At 44.1% G+C, this 22,462-nt stretch overlaps 1 protein-coding gene across 1 annotated transcript in view; it reads left to right on the top strand.

Annotated features, from left to right (window-relative positions):
* Positions 1-10,412: 10,412 nt before the first annotated feature.
* Tmem178b (transmembrane protein 178B) overlaps positions 10,413-22,462 on the top strand; it is a 378,681-nt gene continuing 366,631 nt past the window's right edge. The window contains exon 1 of the mRNA XM_059256565.1: positions 10,413-10,794. Coding sequence (XP_059112548.1) covers positions 10,413-10,794 — 382 coding nt within the window. The remainder of the gene's footprint in view (positions 10,795-22,462) is intronic.

A 22,462-nucleotide genomic window follows, 5' to 3' on the forward strand; every position in this document is an offset into this window, starting at 1 on the left:
CTCTAAATTGCCCTCCCGAGTGGACACATCAGTTCACACCCCTACCAGACATGCATGGCAGTATTTCCTAGTGTCCCAAGCAACAACACTTCACAGTGACAGACTTGTCCATTCTTTTGTCCATCTGATGGTAAAATCAGTGTTTAAAAACTACATTCTTCAGATTACTAATAAGGTTGAGTTTTCAGTATGTTAATTTTCCACTTGATTGTCTTCTCCTGTGACTTTTCTCTTTATAAATGTTGCCCGTTTGTCTGTTGTGGTATTGTTTTATTCCTTCTAATGTGAAATATTTCTTATTTCAGGAGATGATCTTACTTATATTAAACTCTTCCTAGTTAAAGGAGAGCTTTTATATATCAAGCAACTTTGTTGGGTTTAATTTCTTTTTTCAGCTTCTAGTGAGATGATCAAATGGTATTTATTTGGCCTAGTGATATGAGATGCCTGTAATTGCAAGAACTTTAAAAAAGCAGAGCAGTTTAAATATTTTTGGGTGGAGGAATGATGTGAGGCTTTTGGGAACGTGTATAGAGCGTGTGTCTGAAAGTGGAAGTCCCTTAGAAAACAGGCAGGAGCCGTGTGTAGGGTCTAGTGGGGGCCTAGGAGGGAGCTTTTCTGTACAGGCAGGGTGCAACTGCTGCAGAATTTTGAATAAAGGCTAATTTGAGAAGATTAGTGTGGTAGTGTAGTAGAGGGAGAAGAAAAGAAGAGAACCAAGGGAGGACTTAGATGCCAGAAATGTGTTAATTTTTACTGTAATGACCCCAAGGAAGAAGAAAAGAGAGAAGCTATACAAACCAGGATGCTTCTGTGATGAGCTGATACTTAGAGAAAGTCTTTGGAAGGATAAATACCTGTTCAAGCATGATATTAGCATTCCTCAGACTTGGGAAATTGCTTTGGAAGGTGTAGCAAGTCTTTCTTTGTCCTGCCAGCTAGCTCCCAATCACAACAGTAGACTTATTATTAATTATGAAAGTTTGGCTGATAGCTTAGGCTTTTTTTTTTCGAGACAGGGTTTCTCTGTGTAGCTTTGCGCCTTTCCTGGAACTCCGTTGGTAGTCCAGGCAGGCCTCAAACTCACTGAGATCCATCTGCCTCTGCTTCCCAAGTGCTGGGATTAAAGGCATGCTCCATTACCTGACTGGCCATTCAGATTTTTATTAAACCAGAGTGACACTTCTTTACAATGTACAAAAAGATTATTCCACATGTTTTCCCCTTTTTGTTTAAATAAAAATGATAGATTTTAACTCTAACACAGTAAAACTATATACAATAAGAATAATTATCAGGTAAGAATTACACTCACAATGTCCAGTCCATTTTATTTGGCAAATTCAGAGAAAATGCTCCATTAAGTATCATCTTTTGATGAGTCCAGAGTTTTGTATCTAATTTACTTTCTATCATGACTAAGGGAAATGGTAACTATAACTATCTAGTCTTCAACTCCACAGAGACCTGAGAAGGCTATACTATTACCTGAGTAAACAGGAAGTGCAGAGCAAGTAACTTCCAAAACTATGAAATGACAGAGCCATCTTGCTGCCTGGATAGTCACCCCAGGGTTCCTCTGTAATGTCGGGACATCCATATTTGGCCTATGGGCTTAGAGGATCTGACAGACTTTTCTGTGAAGCAAGAATTTTTGCAGGACTGTCCTACCCTGTCTTGGCAAACTTTGGCAGTCACTTTCTTTGGTGTCCTGCTCATCCAATTTGGACAACATACTCTCAGCAGTGGAGGCCAGGGCAGTTTCTTGCCCAAATGGCTAGCTAGCTTTTGTCACAAAGAAAGCAAACTCCAGGAGGTTCTTTGATGCCCATCATCCTCTTATGAAGTAGGTTGGTGCTGCCAGGAGCAGATGTGTCTCACTGTCATGAAAAGCCCTATGTTATTGAAACATCTTAAATAACATATTCTGTAAGTTTTTGAAGTGTTTGAAGATCACCTGTCTATCTAAAATATGTCTCTATATGACCTTGAAAACATAACTAACATGACTATAAGTTCATTAGTTGTAGCTGACTATTAGCCTGTATTTCTTTATTATCCTAAATAGCTTTAAAGAACTAAAACTTTACATTACAGTTTTAAATGAGCTGCATTGCTACAATATCTTAAACAAGAATAGAAATATATATACAGTATAACAAAAATAATTTTAAATTTGTATCAATATACAAAAATCCATACCAATGTGAAATATTTGAGATTAGTGGTTGTTCAAAAGTAGACTCAAGAATCCACCTTTTTTATCCCATCATTTTCATACTATATCCCCTTTTTATTTTCAGAAAGAGATCCCTGAATCTAATTTCCTTTGTTCATTTTTTTTTCTGACCATGACCAATGACAATTTGTAACCAATCCCCCTAAACAATGACAAACATCCATAACCTAACCGAATGACCCCAAACCACCCACCCCACCTCTTGGGAATGTGGCTGTTTTGTTCTCTAGACTGCTTCCTGTTGTCTGGTGGTACTGGCATCTTTGGGGGACCCTGAGAAAATTAGGATAATGGTCAAGTCCTAGCTAGAGTAGTCTATAAGGCTAGATCATCTTCAAGCTAGCAGCCTTGAAGCTGTTCTGGATACAGAACTCTGAGGAAACTGTAACAGAGGCATTCTGAGAGGTTGGATCACCTGGGCCACCCATTTTCCTTGGTGTCTGGTCCCCTTGCTCTGAAAACACATAAACTTCCAATGGTAACATACATATCTGGATTAATACAAGTATGGACTGCATGTTGTACACAAGCCAGCCAAAGATGATTTTTTTGTTTTATGTTTGAGCAGGTAAAAATACATCACTTGTCTTGTAGTTTTCCTAGGTTTATTTCTTTATATCTGTAGTCAGGATTTTCAGGGGGTCTTCCCTGATCAAATCTGATCTCTATCAATCTTGAATGAATCCACAGACTTTCATTTTCTGTGGAAACAAATGCATAACCTCTTCCCCAACATAACATATTTTTTGAGTTCCATTTTGAAGGTAAGACATTTTAAAAGGATATAGTTTGGTTTAATTTAGTAGTTTTTATAATCCAATGTCTCTCAGCAGCTATTGTTTGCTTATCAGCAATTAAAAAATTTAAAGTCAGTATAACACCATACAGAATCCAGACTCCCTGTGTATTTTCCATCTTTATGTGGCTTATTTTTTATTATTCATAAACAATTTGCTTTTTTTCTAGAACTCTCTATACCCATTTTCTCTTCTTTCTTAAGCCTATGCACATTTTTAAACACATCCTGCAAACAGACTTTTCTTTGTCCCACCCCATTCCACAGTCACTTCCAAATAATCACTCAGAAGCTTATATATTTAAATTAACCCATTTCTTTTTTCTTTCTTTCTTTATTTTTTTCTTTTTTGGTCTTTTGAGACAGGGTTTCTCTATGTAGTGTTGGTGCCTGGATCTCACTCTGTAGACCAGGCTAGCCTCGAACTCACAGAGATCCAACTGGCTCTGCCTCCCGAGTGCTGGGATTAAAGGTGTGCACCACTACTGCCTGGCTAAATTAATCCATTCCTATTTATCTATTCATCACCATGTGGCCTGTGGCTTACCAGTCCTTTGGCATCTTGCTCCTTGCATGGCTGGCTTGCATCTGCCTCGATTCTGCCCCTCTTCCTCTGAGTCCTCAGTTTGATTATTCCGCCTAACCTTATCCTGTCTTGCCATAGGCTAAAACAACTTTATTATCAACCAGTGAGAGAAACACATATTCATAGCATACAGGAGGACCATCCCACAGCACACTGTAACCTGTTTAGAGTTTTTTTCCCCATCTGCATCTGAAATGCTTTACTGTGTATCTGTAACCTTTTCTGTCTGCATGAACAAAATTTTAAACCACTGCACAGTTTAGCTCATGGCACACTGCCCACAGGCAGTGGCCATGAGATGCACGTTTCTGTACATGCATGAGAGACTGGAGGATTAGGAAGTCATGTTTGGCTCTGTTTTTCTATGTTTGGAACCCTCTTTTTTTTTTTTTTTTTTTAAAAGCTTTCTCAGGTCTTATGTGTACTGTGCCCCACATTGGGCACAATTGGTAAGGAGTCTTTCTCTGTTTTGCCAGCCAGCTCCCAAATCATGACAGGAAGAGTTATTATTAATTGTGAAATCTCAGCTGATAGTGTAGGCTTGTTTTTAGCTAGCTCTTATAACTTAAATTAACCAATTTCTATTAATTTATGTGCTGCCCTGAGGCTTGTTTACCTCATCTACATACTGTCCATCCTGATTTCCTGGTTCCTCTATGTCTCTTCTTGACTCCATCCTTTCTCTTCCTAGCGTCCTCTGTGCCTGGAAATCCTGCCTAGCTATTGGCAATTCAGCTTTTTATTAAACCAATTGGAGTGGCATTTCTTCACAGTGTATAAAAAGATTGTTCCACAACAGGAAGGGCCAAAGCTCAAAATCACTTTGCGGTTATGCACAATGTCCAAATTGTGCAAAGCTAATTATGAAAACAGAACTACATCTTTAACTCCAGTACATGGGGGGCAAAGGCAGGTGTATCTCTAGAAGTTTGAGGCTAATCTGGTTTACATAGTGAGTTAGTGAGTTCCAGGACAGCCAGAGCTACATAGTGAGACTACACACACACAGCTTTCCATGGATGAATACTGATATATATTTGCCAGCTTTTATTTTGTTTGGCTCATAGTTGACAATGTGAAGGAGAGAATTTGTAGATTGAGGAGGTGTGTGGGTAGAACAAATATGGCAGCTGAAGACTTGTGGAAGGTGTTGTCTTAGTTAACTTTCTATTGCTGTGATAAAATGCCATGGCCAAAAGCAACTTGGGGAGAAAAGGGTTTAGTTCATCTTACAAGTCTCAGGTCACACTCCATTACTGGGAGAAGTTGGGGCAGGAACTCAAGGCAGGAACCTGGAGGCAGCAACTGAAGCAGAGGCCATGGTGGAATGCTTCTTACTGACTTGTTTACCCTTCTTTCTTCTAGCACCCAGGATCACCTGCCCAGGGGCTGTACCACTCACAGTGTACTTTGCTCTCCCACATCAATCAAGAAAATGCCCTACAGACTTTCCTATATTCCAATCCTATAGAGATAGTTCCTTGATTACAATTTTTTCTTTCCAAATGACCCTAACTTGTGTCAAGTTGACATGAAAATTAACCAGAACAGGTGTGAGGCAAGTGTAGGAAAGTAACTCTGCTCTAGGTGTACCGTGTTCCAGGAAATGAAGAGAGCATCTGATGATGTCTCAATCTCTGTTGCTGACTTAGAAAAAGCTGGCAGAGTATGAACATTGCTTCAATCAAAGGTATGTGTCTAAGTAAAGAGTTCTTAATTTAAAAAAATGTGGATTCCACAAACTGAAAATCAGTGATCCTAAGAGAGCATAAGAAGATGATGACTTGGGGCTCCTGCAAGGAGAAGTGGGATGCATTAGAATTCTATGTCACTCATGTAAATGCCAGATTTCCTTCCTAGCTGTACACTTGACCAATGAATGCAACACAGGGAAAGAATGAGTAAATGGACACTGTCTAAGCTCCCTTTCCGTGGAGAAAAAGTGGCTTCATGATGGCTGATGTCAAGTATGAGGAGGATGGCTATATGGAAGATGGATCCGACACCATCCCTGGGCTTCTGAAGGCAAACGTAAGAGCCAATGGCTGGAAGTCGGAGGGATATGGAGTCTGACTCAGTATAAAGAACTTTTTGACCAGCCAGATCACCCAGTAATGGAGTGGACTGTTTGCCCAGAGATGGACTTCTTTGTTGTGTCAAGTGTGTGAGTAGAAGCTGGCCATTCACTTTCTGGGAAACTTTCCCAAGATTTTCACATCATTTTGTGTTTGACTTTGGAGTTGCTTCTGATTTTGATGTTTTATGACTTTAGGACAGTGTTAGTATGAGCAGGAAGAAACACAAAAAAAGAGATGCTATAACTAACAGGGTAGAGGAATTTGAAGCTAGATCATAGAGTTAAAAAGAGTAAATCACAGTGGACTGTGGTAGCTAACAGCTGCAATCTCAGCACCTAGAAGGTTAGGCAGGAAGACTGCAAATTCAAGACCAGCTTGGGTAATTTAGTGACATATTGTCTCAAGAAATAAAATCGAAAAAAAAAAGGTGTGTGTGTGTGTGTGTGTGGTCATTTGAATATTTGAATAAGGATGGTCCCAGCCAGAGACTCATATATTTGAATGCTTAATCAACAGGAAATGACACTACTTGAGAAGGATTAGGAGGTGTGGCCTTGTTAGAGTACATAGAAGTGTTATTGGGGCTGGGCTTTGAGGTTTCAAAAGCCCAAGCCAGTCCCAGTGGCTTTCTCTTCCTGCTGCCTGTGGATCCAGATGTAGAACTCTCAGCTACTTCTCCAGCACCATGTCTGCCTGCATGCAGCCATGCTTCCTATCATGATGATAATGAACTAAACCTCTGGAACTGTAAGCAAGTTTCTTTTATTAACTTTTTCATATTAATTTAAGAGTTGCCTTGGTCATGGAGTCTCTTTCACAGCAATAGAACACTAAGGCAGGGATGTACACCTGCCTAGACTGTACAACAGTTTGGTTCCCAGCAGAGCACACACACAAAGACAACAACAACTAAAAGATAATGCTGTCTAAGTCAGGTGGTGGTGGTGCACACCTTTAATCCGAGTGCTTGGGAGGCAGAGGCAGGCGGATCTCTGAGTTTGAGGCCAGCCTGGTCTACAGGATGAGTTTCAGGGCAGCCAGGCTACACAGAGAAAACCTATCTAAAAAACAAAACAAAACAACAACAAAAAACCCCCCAAAACCCCACAAAACCAAACAACAACAACAACAACAACAAAGATATGCTGTTTAGATGAAGACCCCCTGTCAACTTTTTAGCCCCAGGCATCAGTGTCATCCCCATAATATATGGCTGCACAGCTGCTCAAAACAATTATATTGAAAAGGAGGGTACCAATCAACATCATCTGTAGGATGCTTGCGTTTTCACAACGGTCGACAACTTCAAAATGGAATGTTAGTGATGTTCAGGAAAGGGGAGGACAGTATTCCGCATAGGTCCCCTTCCTAAGCTGGGCCTCAAACACTGAGGACCATGGGATGATGGACCAAGCACATCCTTGAAAGCAGACCGAAAGCTCGGGGAGAGGCTAAGAAGTGGAGCAAGAATGGACTGAGGGTGGGTTGCAGGCAGAGTGCCTGAAAAGAGGAACGCCGGTGCTTTTGTACATGCCCACTGCCAAAGGTCCTGAGCTGGTGCTGAAGACTGGAGAGGGAACCAGGAGACCTGGGCTACAGTGCTAATTGTGCTGTGACTTCCCACTGACCTTGTAGGTTCAGCTCCCTTCTATTGTCACATGCAGGAGCCCTCTTAGTTGAGAAGCACTTCCGCTCTGCCTTCGGGAAGAAATAGCTTTAGAAATTTCAGGTGTCTGCGTGTATGCCAAGTGCATCCCTGTTTTCAAGGGCATAAGTAGGAGAATGGATGAGAGAGGAAGGTGAGAAGACACCGTGGGCAAAGTTGCTCAGCCCTACCAGGGCATCCCAGGGAACTCTGAGGGTGATGTGGACTAGAGCATGTGCTTGCAACTTCTAGACCAGCCAAGCACCCAAGAAACCAAGCGGGCATCCTAAGGACTTTCTCTTCATGAAGTAAATCCCTTCACAGAATTCAAGACTCAAAAAAACGAGGCACGCCCCTCCCCCACTAGAGGGCACTGAAACGCCTTGTTCGCGATTTTCAAAATGCAGGCAGGAAAAAAAAAATAAAGACAAAAAGAATATGGTGGAGGTGCGTTCACTTCGACTCACAAGTCCTGCTGTGCAAGGCTGGGTTCCTAGGGCACTCTCTTTCCCCTAGGGCAGCTCTTTAGCCCGCAATGGGGGACCTCGACTTTGGAGAGAGGGTGAAAACGAAGGGTGAGCTTTAGAATGAAAACCCTAGTGTGTGGAGCTGGGTGGGAGGCTCCCAGCCTTTGCGGTGCTGTCTCAAGTGAGAGAAGCAGGGGGCGGGGTAGGGTGGGGATGGATCCGCTGGCTGGGGCCCACCCCTTCAAGGTCTGGAGTCCAGTTCCACCTCAAAGAGGCCCTGCAGAGGCTAAATCCCGCGGTCTCAGAGATCATGACAAACCAACCCTACACGGAGGTTGCTTTAACTCTCCCTCTCCTCCAACGCATCTACAACTGCCCTCTCCACCCCATTGCGATTCTGGTCTTGAACGGATCACTCAGTTGTCTCCTTTCCTTGCTGAAGAGTCAGGGCAGGTGTGTGTGTGTGTGTGTGTGTGTGTGTGTGTGTGTGTGTGTGTGTGTGTTGTTTCAGGCGCTGGCTTAGAGCTGACCGAGAGCCTTGCGGCTGCTCTCTGCTCAGCTCCAGGTGGAAATGCCAGTAGCTAGCAATGTAGTGCTTATGGCTTTGGGTGGGGGTGGGGGGGGTGGGGGACGACGACAAAGATCAAACGAACAGGAGACCCTAGCGGCCGAAACCCGGGGCGCAGGGGTTCACTCAGCGCTGGTTAAAACGGTTCTCTAAGCATTCTTTTCTTTAAAGAACTGTGGCGAATTTAAGGGAATTTTCCACGGTCAAAAGAGAAACAGGAGACGTGGGCACCAAGCCTAAATTTATAATAATACACGTAAACACGCTACATGCCACATATATGTATATGTGCATAAATATGGATGTGATGGAGTGCATACCTACCTAGACACCATTGACTTGCCTGGCCAAAGAATAAGGCTCAGACATTTCGTGCCTGGGAAATGGTGCGGTTCAACTTTAAGAAGGCTAGAAAAATAAGAGATGAGGCTCACGTTGCACGGATGACATCACTAGCTTTTGGCTGCGCGCTCCGTGTTCTCGACTGTGGGTTTTAGCCAAGGCTGCAGCGCCTAGAGGCCGAGCGAGCGACAGCGGCTTCCTCGGGCGCCCACACCCGGGCAATGCGATTTCTGGAGCCCCTGGGGCGCAGGCTAGGCTCTCGCTCCTCGCGGGCGTCGGCTAAGCCTGAGAGGCCCGGAAGCCTCCGCGGCTCAAGGAGGAGATAGGGAGGGTAAGCCGAGGCACTCAGGCTCCCTACCCCCCACCCTCGCCCCATTCACCACAGTGCGGGGAGCCGTATCGCGGGACGCCGAGGCCGGGACGGGATCCTCCGCACGAGGCCGAGGGACCCCGCGCCTCGTCGCCTGGGTGGGCTGCGAAGAAAATGGTGCAATCTGAGAGCGGCTGACCCCAGCTGGCCAGAGCAAGCGGGTGCTGGACTGCTTGGGCTCAGGTGGCGGAGAAGGGGGCGGGTTGCTTCGAGCAGCCGGGTCCTGGGTTTTCTTCGTGCCCGCAGCATTTGATTAGCACCTGGGCAGCTCCCACGCGGGGCTGCGGGAGGCCAGGTGAAGTGAAGCAGAGGGGATCTTGGAGGAGGCTGGGTGTACACACTCCAGGAAGAAGGCGCTGGAAAGAGCGGAATGACACCGAGGAGGCTGGCGGCTGGGCCGGCTGCACGCCATCCCTGAGCGACCTGTCCATGGTATTGAAGGAGCTCCGAGAGCCCGGGGTGCGCCCTCCTCTGTGCAGCCCGCCCCTAGCGCCCATCAGCTGCCGCCCAGTCTCTGCAAACCCCGGGCTGGGAATAGTCGCCTAACGCCGCCTGGGTGTCCCCGCTTGCCCAAAAGCTAGGCAATCTGAATGGCGAGGCCAGAGGCAGGCCATCCGGGAGCTCGCGGGGAAAGGCTGTCAGAGACCGTGCGTCCTCGGGCAGCTCACCTCTGAGAGCACGCGTGGGCCGGCAGGAGCTAAGGACCTACTGGTGATCAGAGGACCGAGGCTTTGAAAAGACCGGACGGGGAGAGGAAGAACAGTTTTGGGCGCGCATCCCCGGCCTTCGGCTTCAGATCGAAAAGGGGAGAGTCTGGGAGAACGAGATCCAGGGCAGCCGGGCGCGGGCTCGATCCATTCCTTCGGCGGAGTGCCGCGTCCTCACACGCCCTCTCTATCATTCCCAGGAAGCCAGGACAGTCACTCCGGTCAGCACAGAGAACCCCAGCAAACCCCGCCGCGGTCGAGAGCACTTGGCATTTAGTTTGCGGTTGTCGGGCCGCGCGCCGACTGTCCTAACCCTCCCGAGCGGTGGGAAGTAGCGGCGTTGAGTTCGCCACCGCCGGAGGAGGCTGCACCAGCCCGGAGGATGCCCAGGACCTCGCGGGAGCCTCTCCGGATCAGAACTTTTTAGGCTGCCCGCCCGGATCCCCGCAGTCTCCCGGCTTCGTACCCGCAGGTGGGGGCCAAGGGGTCGCCGCGGCGCAGATCCCTTCCAGTCCCCACCCCCAGCTCGGCCGCCCGCCGCTTTGTTCCGGGCGCGCAGAGGGAAGGCGAGGCTGCGGCGGATCATGCCCATAGTGTAGCCGCCAAGCGGAGGCATGGCTGCCGGAAGGTTACTGCTCTACACGGGGCTATCGCTAGCGCTCTGCGCCCTCGGCATGCTGGCTGTGGCCATCTGCTCCGACCACTGGTACGAGACGGACGCCAGGAAGCACAGGGACAGGTGCAAGGCCTTCAACACCCGCCGGGTCGACCCTGGCTTCATTTACAACAACAACAACAACTTGCCTCTGCGCGCGAGCCGCTCGCGCCTGGACCGCTGGGAGGGCAAACTCCTCCGGGCCCGGAATCGCCGGCAGCTGTTCGCCATGAGCCCCGCGGACGAGTGCAGCCGGCAGTACAACTCCACCAACATGGGCCTCTGGAGGAAGTGCCACCGGCAGGGCTTCGACCCGGAGATCGCCGCCCTCATCCGGAAAGGTAAGCTCGAGGCGCGAGGCGTGGCGCTGCAGAGAGCCAGGCGCCTCTAGGTAGGCCCTGCAGCCCCTCGCCTCTCCTGGTGGCCACAGGCGATGGCATCTCCTGGTTCTGAGTGGTTCAGTTCGCCAGGCCTGACGGAGCCTTGGCGTGGGCAGAACTTGCCTTTCCAAAGCTGTGATAGATTGTGGTAAAGGCTTCACTCTCTTTTGCTTACCTGCTCTCTTGCTCTTGTCTATCCAGATTCGCATGGAATCTCCTGGGCCATCTTTTTTTTTTTTTTTTTTTTTTTTTAAATCCAGACTAATGCTTCATCAGCCCCTGAGAAGGAAGGGAATCTCCAACGTTGTTTCTGGAGGAAGCCCTTTAAGGGTGATTATGTGTCGGGTAACTGGCTCCGAATTTTAATCTTTGTTTTAGATGTTGAACTGATTCCATCAAGGGAAACTCGGGGTGGGGGAATGACTCCCACAGAAGGCCGTATGAACCCCAGAAACATTTACTTAGAAATACACCGTAGAAGTCATGGTGTAGGTATTGGCCATATAAACATCAGTAAATTACAGCCCCTGCCTTATAGTAGCCCAAAGGGGCTATCCAGTAGCATTCCTTTACAGTCCTTTATTTCTTCTTCTGGAAAAGTGGTTGACAGCAGTGACGGTTGGCAGTGAATATCACCAGTCTAATAACCACAAAAAAAGTGACACCAGAGCGGGTTTATCAGAAGGAAAAAATACTATTTCAGATTTATATAAAAAACTCAAGGTTTTTATATATAAAACAGATAAGCAAATATTTGCTATAACACTTGATATTTGAATATGATCACATGATAGAAAAGTCTGCTTATATGATGTAGTTTGTAAGCCCTGAGTGATTTATATGTTGGAAACCATCCTGTCTTATCAGCCCACTAGAAATACTGTTGGATATGATGTGCTGTAATGTCGCTCTGTATTCCTTTCTGTGATGGCTGCTCCCTGGGAAGATGTGTAGATTTTAGACCTTGCTTCTCTCCTCATGTGTCACTCTCTTCAACTCGTGAGTAGTTGACAACTGTGCTAATGTTTGCAAATATGCTTTGAAGCCGAGACATAAAGCGACTCTTAATGTCTCATATCACCATGAAGTTCACTGATGTTTTAAAATAATATCTGAAGAGAAGAGATGCACTTTGATTTACAAAAGTGTCGAGGCTGTTCAAAAGAAATTGTTAATTTGAAAACACACACGCATGTACACACCCATCCACACGCACCACCACCACCACCACCACCACCACCACCACCACCAACCAACCATGCAAGAATGACAAGTAGTGGGTATGTTCCAGGAGGCCATTTCACAGTTAGGAGGTGAGCAGGAGAGGTAGGAAAGAGAGGGTGAGTGTCCATCTTGACATTTGTTGTGTAGCTTCTTGGGAATGGCTAGGGATTCCAGTTTTAGGCATGGGCATGTTGGTGCTTACAGGCATCCCACCTGCTTCCTGACAAGGCTCTTATTAGTGTGGCCTGACCCAGGTGGAACTCTGCAACTTTGTAAGGATGCACAAGATGTTACGGGGCTTGGCCAAGAAGCAGGAAAACAAGAGGAAGCATAATTATTTTTCACAAGGGGGACTTTATAACCGTTTTCAGATTAATGGTGTTATTTTATCTATGTTTTGCTTTCTTTAAAATGGAAATGATAGGTAGCTAGCTGAATTGTTGGGGTGAACTGCTAATAATGACTGGTGAGCGCTGACAAGATTTGTTGAAGGGCATTCTTCAATTTCCTTCCTTAAACCTTTTAGAACAAGACTGGTATCCCATGTCTGGCATTGGCTGACCCTATTTAGAGAGAGAGGGGAATGGGATTTGTGGCTTCTGGTGGCTCCATCCAGGTCTCTGATTCCATTTTGACTGCTTGGCAATCTGACTAGAGAGGTTGACTTGGTCTGTGCATCAGAGGGACTGGTTACCATAGTGACATGTTCTTCCGGTGAAGCTGGAAACATAGTGACAGGGCAAAGGATAGGGGAAGAATGAACAACATTTTGACTTTGTATCGACTGATTTTTAATTGCAGCAACAGAAAATGGACACGCACAGCAGGGGGATTGAATATACTGATACCCAGAGTTGGCAGGGCATTGTATTTCACTTGAACTAATGGAAATGCTGTTCCCCATCACCTCAAATACAGCAATCACTGTCAGCTGCAAGCGCTTGCTCACCATGGCTGTTTCTGTCCTGGTGGCACTCTTGTTAGGCATTATTGAGACGGATGGTATGCTGGGCTTACAAATCTTGAGAGACCTAAGAGCACCATCTTCATTTTTTAACCTCATAACATCATCTTTGAAAACCAGATCTTCCCTTTCCAAGCATCAATAGACATTTTGTAAACAAGTGCATTTTATATTAATAGGATTTATGGGTAATTCTAATAACATAGAGAAAGTAACTTCTAGAATTAACCAGCATTTGTTCTAGATGGGTGGATTTTATAAGGAAGCTAAAATTGATACTTCTATATTTAAATTTAAGATGTCTTAAGGAAAGATGTTTATCTCATATTATTCATTAGAAGCCCCAAAGAGAACTTAGATCTTTATCTCTTTTAAGAAACATATTCTATTGCAATTGTGTGAGATATATTTTGGGCAAAGGAAAGGGAAAACTAAAGAAAAGGTTGTTTAAAGTCTATTTAAAATGTGGGGGGAAAATGTGAGTTGTGTTTTTTTTTTTTTTGCTTTTCGAGAGAGGATTTCTTTGTGTAACAGCCATGGCTGTGCTGGAACTTACTCTGTAGACCAGGGTGGCCTTGAACCCACAGAGATCCAGCTGCCTTTTCCTCCCAGGTGCTGGGATTAAAGTTGTGCGTCACCACCACCTGGCAAGAGTTGTACCTTAATGATCCTATTGCCCTAAAGGGTTTGGTGACTTGTTAAGTCAGTGATTGCATCGAAAAGTACTGCTTGCTCTTTTGAAAGAAAACAAAACCACCGAATGAATAAGAAAGCAGAAGTCAAATTCTGTCAGACACAAAGATGAAGTATCTCGGATTCATGTTCTTTCTGCACACGGCTGTGCACAGCAGAATGTGTCTCTGGCAGTGACAATTGTTTCATTATTGAACTAGAAGTTCCTGGATGGCAGGCAAAACACACATTGGTAACACACATCCACCAGAGCCTTGGTTCCTGGGAAATACCTCATAAAAACTGGGCTTATAAATGTATCCATCCAGAGCCAATTCTAGTTATGGGGATGCTTGTGTGGGAATACAAATAATAGATTAGTTGGGAAATCATGATGAAAAAAGAAAAGAAAAAAAGAAACTACTGTGACTATGAGTCCAGGTTAATATTGTAACAGATGCTGAATGAGACATCAAAGAAGGATTTCTTGCACAAAAGCTTTGGCAAGGAATAAGGGAAACTCCCAATTCTTTTTGGGTAGCATATGCCACTAAATAGTCACACATCATCCAAAGTCATTATTTGCCATGTTAGATAAGATTTTAATTATTCTTTTCTTGGAGGTTGGATTGAGTATAGGGAGTAGCAAGAATCGATTACTCCAAATACTAATATGACTTTGTCAACGAGGAGTCTTAAATCATGTCCTCTATCTTCTAAACCTTATTCTGGTCTTTCAGAAAAGTCAACACAGGTACTAGGTGCAGATTAACGGCAAGACCAGTTTCTGAAGTTCAAGAGACATCCAGATAGCTCTAAGTAAGCTTGTTCCAGGGAACATTTTATTTCTTTGGTTTGTACTGAAGTGCTTTCTTTCTTTTTCTTCCTTCCTTTCTTTCTTTCTTTCTTTCTTTCTTTCTTTCTTTCTTTCTTTCTTTCTTTCTTTCTTTCTTTCTTTCTTTCTTTCTTCCCTCCCTCCCTCCCTCCCTCCCTTCCTTCCTTCCTTTTCTTTTTTTTTCAGACAGGGTCTCACTATGTAGCTCCGACTGGCCTACAGCTCACTATGTAGACCAGGCTAGTTTCAAACTCACAGATATCTGCCTGCCTTTCTTCTGAAGTACTGGGAGCAAGGGTATACGTTATCATGCTCAGCCTTTAACTGATCAAGAACTTTTTATTGTTTTGAAATTTGCTTTATAATAAGTAGACTTTGGTCCCAGGAGTTTTCATGGTCATGAAGTGGTTGTGCTTTAAAAATTATTTTAGTGGAACATTGTGCATATTTAAATTTTAATGTTGTAATCAGAAAATACTTAGAATAAACACATGTATTATATGATGCCTTGGCATACAGGATTAGGATGAGAGATGAGTAAGACCTGGCCCTCAAAGTTCATATAGATGTTAGTGCCACAGATAACACATTACAACTACATAGTGACAGAGCAGCCACAGAAACAGACCCAGAGGCCGGGTGGTGGTGGCACACACCTTTACTCTCAGCACTTGGGAGGCAGAGGCAGGGGGATCTCTGTGAGTTCAAGACCAGCTTGGTCTACAGAGCGAGTTCCAGGACAGGCTCCAAAATTACACAAAGAAACCCTGTCTCGGGGGTGGGGAGTGGGTGGTGGTGGGGGAAAGAAGTAGACCCAGAGGAATGTGGGGGAAATGAAGGTAGCTCTTCGTGGTGGGTAAGATGGGGTGGGGGTGGGGAGTAGAGAAAATTGTCCCTAGGAAATGAAATCTGAACCAAGGTTACAAAGTGTGGATAAGGAACGCCATTTCAGCAAGGGGGCTGACATTGGCAGAGCCCTGGAGGTGTGAGAAAGCAGTATGGCCTCCTGAGAGCTGGTTTCTGAGGGGAGGGGAGGAGCAGCATAGGAGCTGGAATGCAGGCAATTACCAAATCCAGGAGCTTGATTACCAAACTCCCCAGAGATACACCACCATTTGTGCCACAGATAAGTAAACTCAACGCTTCATTTCCTTAGCTGCATGGACCACATTGCAGATACTCAACAACCACACTGGGCTGCTGGCTATTGTTTTGGACCATGTAGACTATGGTGAAGGTTCCCACGATTAGAGAAAGTTCTGTTGGACAGCGCGGCACAGCGCGCAGGGCCTCCAAAAAGAACAAGCTGTGTTTCTGATGAGGGTAATCACATGGTCATTTGGGCAGAAAAGCAGGAGTATCACTTTACAGCTTAGGAAACCTTTTGCTTTTTGAATATTTTGGGTTTTAGTTCAGGGTTGTTTCTGCTGTTTGGTTAATTTTCTGGCATCAGTTCACAGAATTTGTATATGCTTCACTCTTTCCCCAATTTCATAAAAAAGCCAATCTATGAGGCAGGCATAGTGGTTCCTTCCTTTAGTCCTAACCCTTGGGAGGTTGAGGCAGAAGAATTGCAGTGAGTTTAAGGCCAGCCTGGGCTACATAGAGAGTTTGAAACAAGCATGGGCTATAGAGTAAGTCTCTATCTAAATTAAAAAAAAAAATTAAAAGTTCCCACTTAAATAACAGCTAAACTTGACACCAGGTATTCATCTTAAAGCTTTATATATACTTATTAATTTATTGTTCACAATAACTCTATGTAGTTAATATTCCTATTATATATTTTTTTGAGAATTTCATATGTGAGTACTGTATTGACACAATTTCCTCCACTCTTCCTCTCCCGACTCCAACTGCTCCCATGTCACCCTACTTGGACTCTTTAATTATTGTTACACACACACACACACACACACACACACCCTAATGAGTCTCTTTAGTGGTGCTCATATATACATGCATTTAGGACTGACCACTTGTGATTGAATACCCTATGGGGGCTAGTCCCTGGAGAAACTGATTCTTCCTTTCTCAGTAGACATTGACTGCCTGTAGCTCTTTATCAGGGGGTGTCACTCTGTACAGTTTCCCCCATCCATGTGGCATATTAACTGCTGGGGCTATTATTTGGGTTCTGTTTATGTAACCAAATTGTTGAGATTTCATGGGTGGATATTACTATTATTATTTTTAAATTCCCATTTTATAGTAGAGGGGCTCAAGGCTCACAAAACTCATATAATTTGTTAAATTTCTTGGGCAGTGAATAAGGGATTCAAATTCTGGCTCCAGATTTGAGAACTCACCCACACGCATTGTCTCCATGGAATCTGTTGGGACAGGCGGAAAAAAGACAATATATTGATTCCCCAAATTAAAAAAAAAAAGAAAGAAAGTAATACCTCTAGAGCAGTGGTTCTCAACCTGTGGGTTATGACCCCTTTAGGGGTTGAACTACCTTTTCACAGGGGTCACTTAAGATGATTGGAAAACACAGATATTTCCATTATGATTTATACCAGTAGTAAAATTACAGTTATGAAGTAGCAACAAAAATAATGTTATGGTTGGAGGTCACTGCAACATGAGGAACTGTATTAAAGAGTATCAGCATTAGGAGGGTTGAGAACCACTGCTCTAGAGTCTCTATTCTACATTAAAGAAATTAAGGTGGCCCACACATTTTACATATTTTGCTGTGTTTTTTGCACAATGTTGTAGATACTGAAGTTTTAGAGACACAAAGGACATGACCATTCATCAATCTCTTGTGAGAGCCCGTGGGCTGGACATCAGGTACAATGTTGGACAAAGTGGAGAAGCTTACATTCTGGGTAGAGAAAAAATAAATACATACTAATATATATTAATAAGCAAACCAGTGTTCAATTTAGCAAAAAGTAGCGAGTGTCATAAAGATGAAGTCTGTCCCTAGGAAGCACAAAAGGAAGAATGAGTTGGCCTAAAAGGGGAATAGTTCTATTGATTTTTATTCTATTATTATTTTTATTATTATTATTATTATTATTATTATTATTAGGTTTTTCAAGATGGGTTTTCTCTGTGTAACAGCTCTGGATGTCCTGGAACTCCTTTGTAGACCAGGCTGGCCTCAAACTCACAGATCCATTTGCCTTGGCCTCCTGAGTGCTGGGATTAAAGGTGTGTGCCACCACTGCCTGGCTAGTTCTATTGATTTTAATCTTACGACATGGGCAGTGCTCTGGAAAAAAAGAGGGGGCAACCCTTATGTAGACAGGAGAAGGTCCCACATTCCTGCAGGGCAGAGATTGTTTAATTTCTAAGATACATATAGGCCTCTGTTTACCAGTTGATTAAAAAATTTAAACTTAAGATAGTCCTGTTTATAGACAAACCCATGGAGGCATGCATGGTCTTTTGTGTCTATGTGCACAGACCATAGGCTAACCATGTCCATCATAGATGTCCTTCCTCAGGAGCCATCCATCTTCTCTTTTTAACATTTATTTGTTTGTGGGGAACGCTTGCACATGCCACACTGTAAGTGTGGAGGTGGGAGCACAACTCCATGGAATCAGTTTTCTCAGTCCATCTTGATGTGGGTCCCAGGAATTGAACTCAGGTCATCAGGCTTGAGTAGCAAGTGCCTTTACTAGCTGAACCATCTTACTGGTCTTGCTTTTGAGACAGGACCTCCCTCTGGGACTTGGGGCTCACTAACTAGGTTAGGCTAGGTGGCCAGCAAGCCCCAGGGACCTTCCTGTCCCTGCTTCTCCAGTGCTGGAATTACAAGCACATGTCACTGTGCCTGGCTTTTTATGTGAGTGCTAGGGATAGAAGTCAGGTCTTGTTGCTTGGAAAGCACTTGACTGCTTGGTAAGTCTTCCTAGCCCCCATATGGTTTTTATATGTGGTGTAAATGCATATCTGTTAAATGTATGTCTATATGCAATAAGTAAACACAGTCTCAGTGAGACCCTCCCTCCTCAGTAGTTCCCAAACATAAGTAACCAGGGAGAGATGAAGATTAGGCAAGGTGCTTTGTGATTTGGGTGCAACATTGTGGGTTCATGTGCAGGGCAAAGAAATGTATTTGAACTCCACTGTGTTCAGAAAAATTTCTTGGAAGTTTGTAGCAAAAGAGGTAGTTTGGGATGGGATAAAGATACAGTGGTTCTTGTCCCAAGGGAGCTCAACCATTGACTCAGTTTCTCAAGGTGATTGTCACATGTCGAATGAATCAGGCTCTCCCTTTATAGCTCACATTAGCATCAACTGGATCAGGACTCAGTTGGTCGGGGAATGCTGGGCTGTGCTCTTTTTATTGAGTCAACAAAGTCAAGAGCCTTATTTCTGTTCTAGAATGTCAGTTTACTTGTTCTTTTACTGGTGGATTGGTAAAGATCATTTAGAAGATTGAACCTGTATGTCTCATTTGAATTGTCAGTTAAAAATATTTTCCTCATGCTGGGCGGTGGTGGCGCACGCCTTTAATCCCAGTACTCGGGAGGCAGAGGCAGGTGGAGCTCTGCAAGTTCCAGGATGACCAGGGCTACATAAAGACCTCCATCCCCAAAGAAAAACACAAAACAAAACAAAACAAACAAACAAAAAACCCCAAGAAACAAAACCCAACCAACCAACCAACCAAAAGTATTTTCCTGTTTTTTGCTATGAGTAAGCAATCCCAGGCTTGCAGGCAGAATGCTGTACAGTCTGGGTTGCTTTGACCACATACACACAACACACACATGTACACACACACACACACACACACACACACACTCTCACACACATACTTCATCATTCACGTCTAGGTATTAGACATTAGAGTCACAAATAGTCTCGATGCAAATATTTCTGCAATTAATTGCTCCAAATAATGTGCTTAGAGAGGAAGAAGAGCATGGCTTGATGGATACTTTCCTGATGAAATGAAATAAAAAATTATTCTGCTTTATTTACTGAATTATGCAGTTTTTAATGGTGCAAATATTCTTTCATTTTCATTCTCTGTGTACACATGCGTGTTAATGTGTATGCAGGTGTATATGTGTGTGTAAGTCAGTGGTCAACTTTAGATGTCATTCTTCAGGAGCTAGGCACTTTTTTTTTTGAGGCATGGTCTAGCTGGGCGGTGGTGGCACATACCTTTAATCCCAGTACTAGGGAGACAGAGGCAGGCAGATCTCTGTGAGTTCAAGGCCAGCCTGGTCTGCAGAGTGAGTTCCAGGACAGCCAGGGCTGTTACACAGAGAAACCCTGTCTTGACACCCCCCACCCCCAAAAAAGGACAAGGAAAGAAAAGGAAAGGAAAAAAAAGGAGACAGGGTCCCTCATTGGGACCTGGGGCTCTCAGATAGGCTAGGCTGTCTGGCCAGTGAGAGTCAAAGATCCTCTTGTCTCTGCCCCCACCCCTCAGTGCTAGGATTATAAATGCACCACAACGCCCAGCTTTTGAATGGGGGCTGAGGATTGAACCCAAATCCTCACATTTGTACAGCAAGCGTTTTAGCAACTGAACCGTCCTCAGCCCTGAGAGTCCTTGCATTCTCGGGAGACCATCTTTCCGTCAGATGTAAAAGAATGGGTTTAGGTTCTAGAAACTCCAGCCCCTTCCACACTAGCATGATAAGAAAGTTAAATTTAGCCGGGCGGTGGTGGCACACGCCTTTAATCCCAGCACTCGGGAGGCAGAGCCAGGCGGATCTCTGTGAGTTCGAGGCCAGCCTGGGCTACCAAGTGAGTTCCAGGAGAGGCGCAAAGCTACACAGAGAAACCCTGTCTCGAAAAACCAAAAAAAAAAAAAAAAAAAAAAAAAAAGAAAGTTAAATTTAGATGGAGAGTAGATGATAGACGCATGACTGAAAGAAAGTATAAAGAGAGGGGTAGGAAAGTGGGGGTGGGGAAGGGAGAGCTAGAAAACAAAGCACGGAGAGGGGGAGCGAGTGTCTCTAAAAGGGTCCAGTGCAGGTGCTAACCTGTATTAGGAAGAGGGGGACATCCTTACTGTTGCAAACAAGCCTATTTTGTCTTTTACTCAAATACCATTTTGCAGATTGGGGCTAAAATTTGAGCCCCTCCTCCAAGTAGAGACAGATGGTAATGGATGTATATTCATGTCAGCACTACTGAACTATACACTTAAAAATGATTAAAATGGTACATTTTATGTCATATATTTTCTTCTATGTTAGTTACCTTGCCTGTGACAACCAATTTCCAAGAGGAAAGGCTTGTCTTGGCTCACAGTTTTGGAGATTCTGATGCAGAGTTCATTGACCCTGTTGTTTTGGGATCTGTGGTGAGGATGCGCATCAAGGTGGAGTGTGGGAAGAGGATGGTGCTCTTCTCACAGTAGCTAGGAAGCAAAGGCAAGATAAAGGAGGAGACGGTCAGATCCTAATATCTCTTTAAGGACATGCTCCCAATTGACCAAACTTTCTTCTAGTAGCTTCCGTGTCCTGAAGGTTCTACCTTTTCCCTGTAGTGTCCTTGGCTGGGACCAACCAACCTGCAACACTTGGGCCTTTGAGGGACATTCATCTCTCAACTGAAGCAAAGAGAGAAAGAAATGCAAACATTTAGTAAAGGAGCTATTTGATTCTCTTTAGTACAGAGAATACTTCCTAGCAAAGACCCCTCGTCCATTCAGCATGTTTATTAAGCACCTACTGTGTACCAGGCAAATATGCTTAGCACATATTATAGATGCTAATCAAATGTATAAAATTCATATCCTTATAAAATTTGTTTAACCATTTTTTGAGTATTTAAATATTTTCTTTTTCTAAGTGAAACATTTTTGATGGGTTCTTACCTCCCCCGATTCCTTGGGAGATCAATCCCAGCGTCTTGTACATGCTAGGCAAGTGTTCTACTACTGAGCTATTCCATCATCTCTCTAAACATCAATATATAAAACGAGTGGAAGTAATGAATAAATTCCTTGGTTCATTTAAAAATTACTGAATGAGGAAAATTTCATTGTACTTGTTGGAAAAGGACTATCGAGCAGTGACTATGCTAGGTACATATCTGGGGTGGAGGCTTTTGAGTAAAATCCAATACTTGCATGTTCTTTCCTTCAAGAAGTGAAAGATGAGAAGGTATAGGAGTGGATTAATGAGCTCCATGATTGGCTCTGTGAGGGGTTTTGGGTGCTGGGGTCCATTTCAAAGCAGGCTAGGCTTTACAGAAAAGCAGACATGATATCCTAAGATATTTTTAGAGAGGTGCCTGGGGGCAATGGGGGGAAATTTTAGCTTCACTTACAAATTATTAATTCTGACTAGGCAATATGTGTCCATCTTCAACTATTCCTTTTGTACCTCAGACTCCCTGCTCTTCTAGGAGGCAGCCATAGTTAGTAGTTTCCATAAATTGTATCAGAGATATCGTGTTCCAATAGTTAAAGACAGCAGCACTGATACATATAAGCAAGACAGTGAGCAGGTGATTCAAGGACAAAAATGTTTCTCTTTTATAAATTTGTGTGCTTAGAGAGGGTGTTTAAGGACCCTCCCAGGAGTCACTAGGAATTGTCTGAAGGTGATGTTGAGTCAGGGTACAAGCTGATGTTGCATTCATAGGACTTTGACAGGTTGGCTGCTTTTATGGGAAAGTACAGTATCTGAATTATTTCAATTGATTTTTTTCTGGCGTCAAAGTATTTTGCCAAGAAAAGGCAATTTACTTTATATTAGGTCATCCTCTTACATTTCTATCATTTCCTGCTTTTTAGAATGCCCCACTCGTTCATATTCAGGGCCCCACTCTAGGACACTTTATTTGCTTTAGAGCATCTCATTCAGTTTTGCCCCGAGCTCCCTTTCAATTTATAATAGTGATTCTATTTATGCAATTTGAACCCTTTTCCCCAAGGTGTTGGGTATTTCCCAGGCCTGGGTGGAGTAGGGTTGTTTCTGCCTGAAAGAGGCTCTGGGCTG

This window comes from Peromyscus eremicus, chromosome 3 (genome assembly GCF_949786415.1).
Source record: "Peromyscus eremicus chromosome 3, PerEre_H2_v1, whole genome shotgun sequence".
Lineage (NCBI taxonomy): Eukaryota > Metazoa > Chordata > Mammalia > Rodentia > Cricetidae > Peromyscus > Peromyscus eremicus.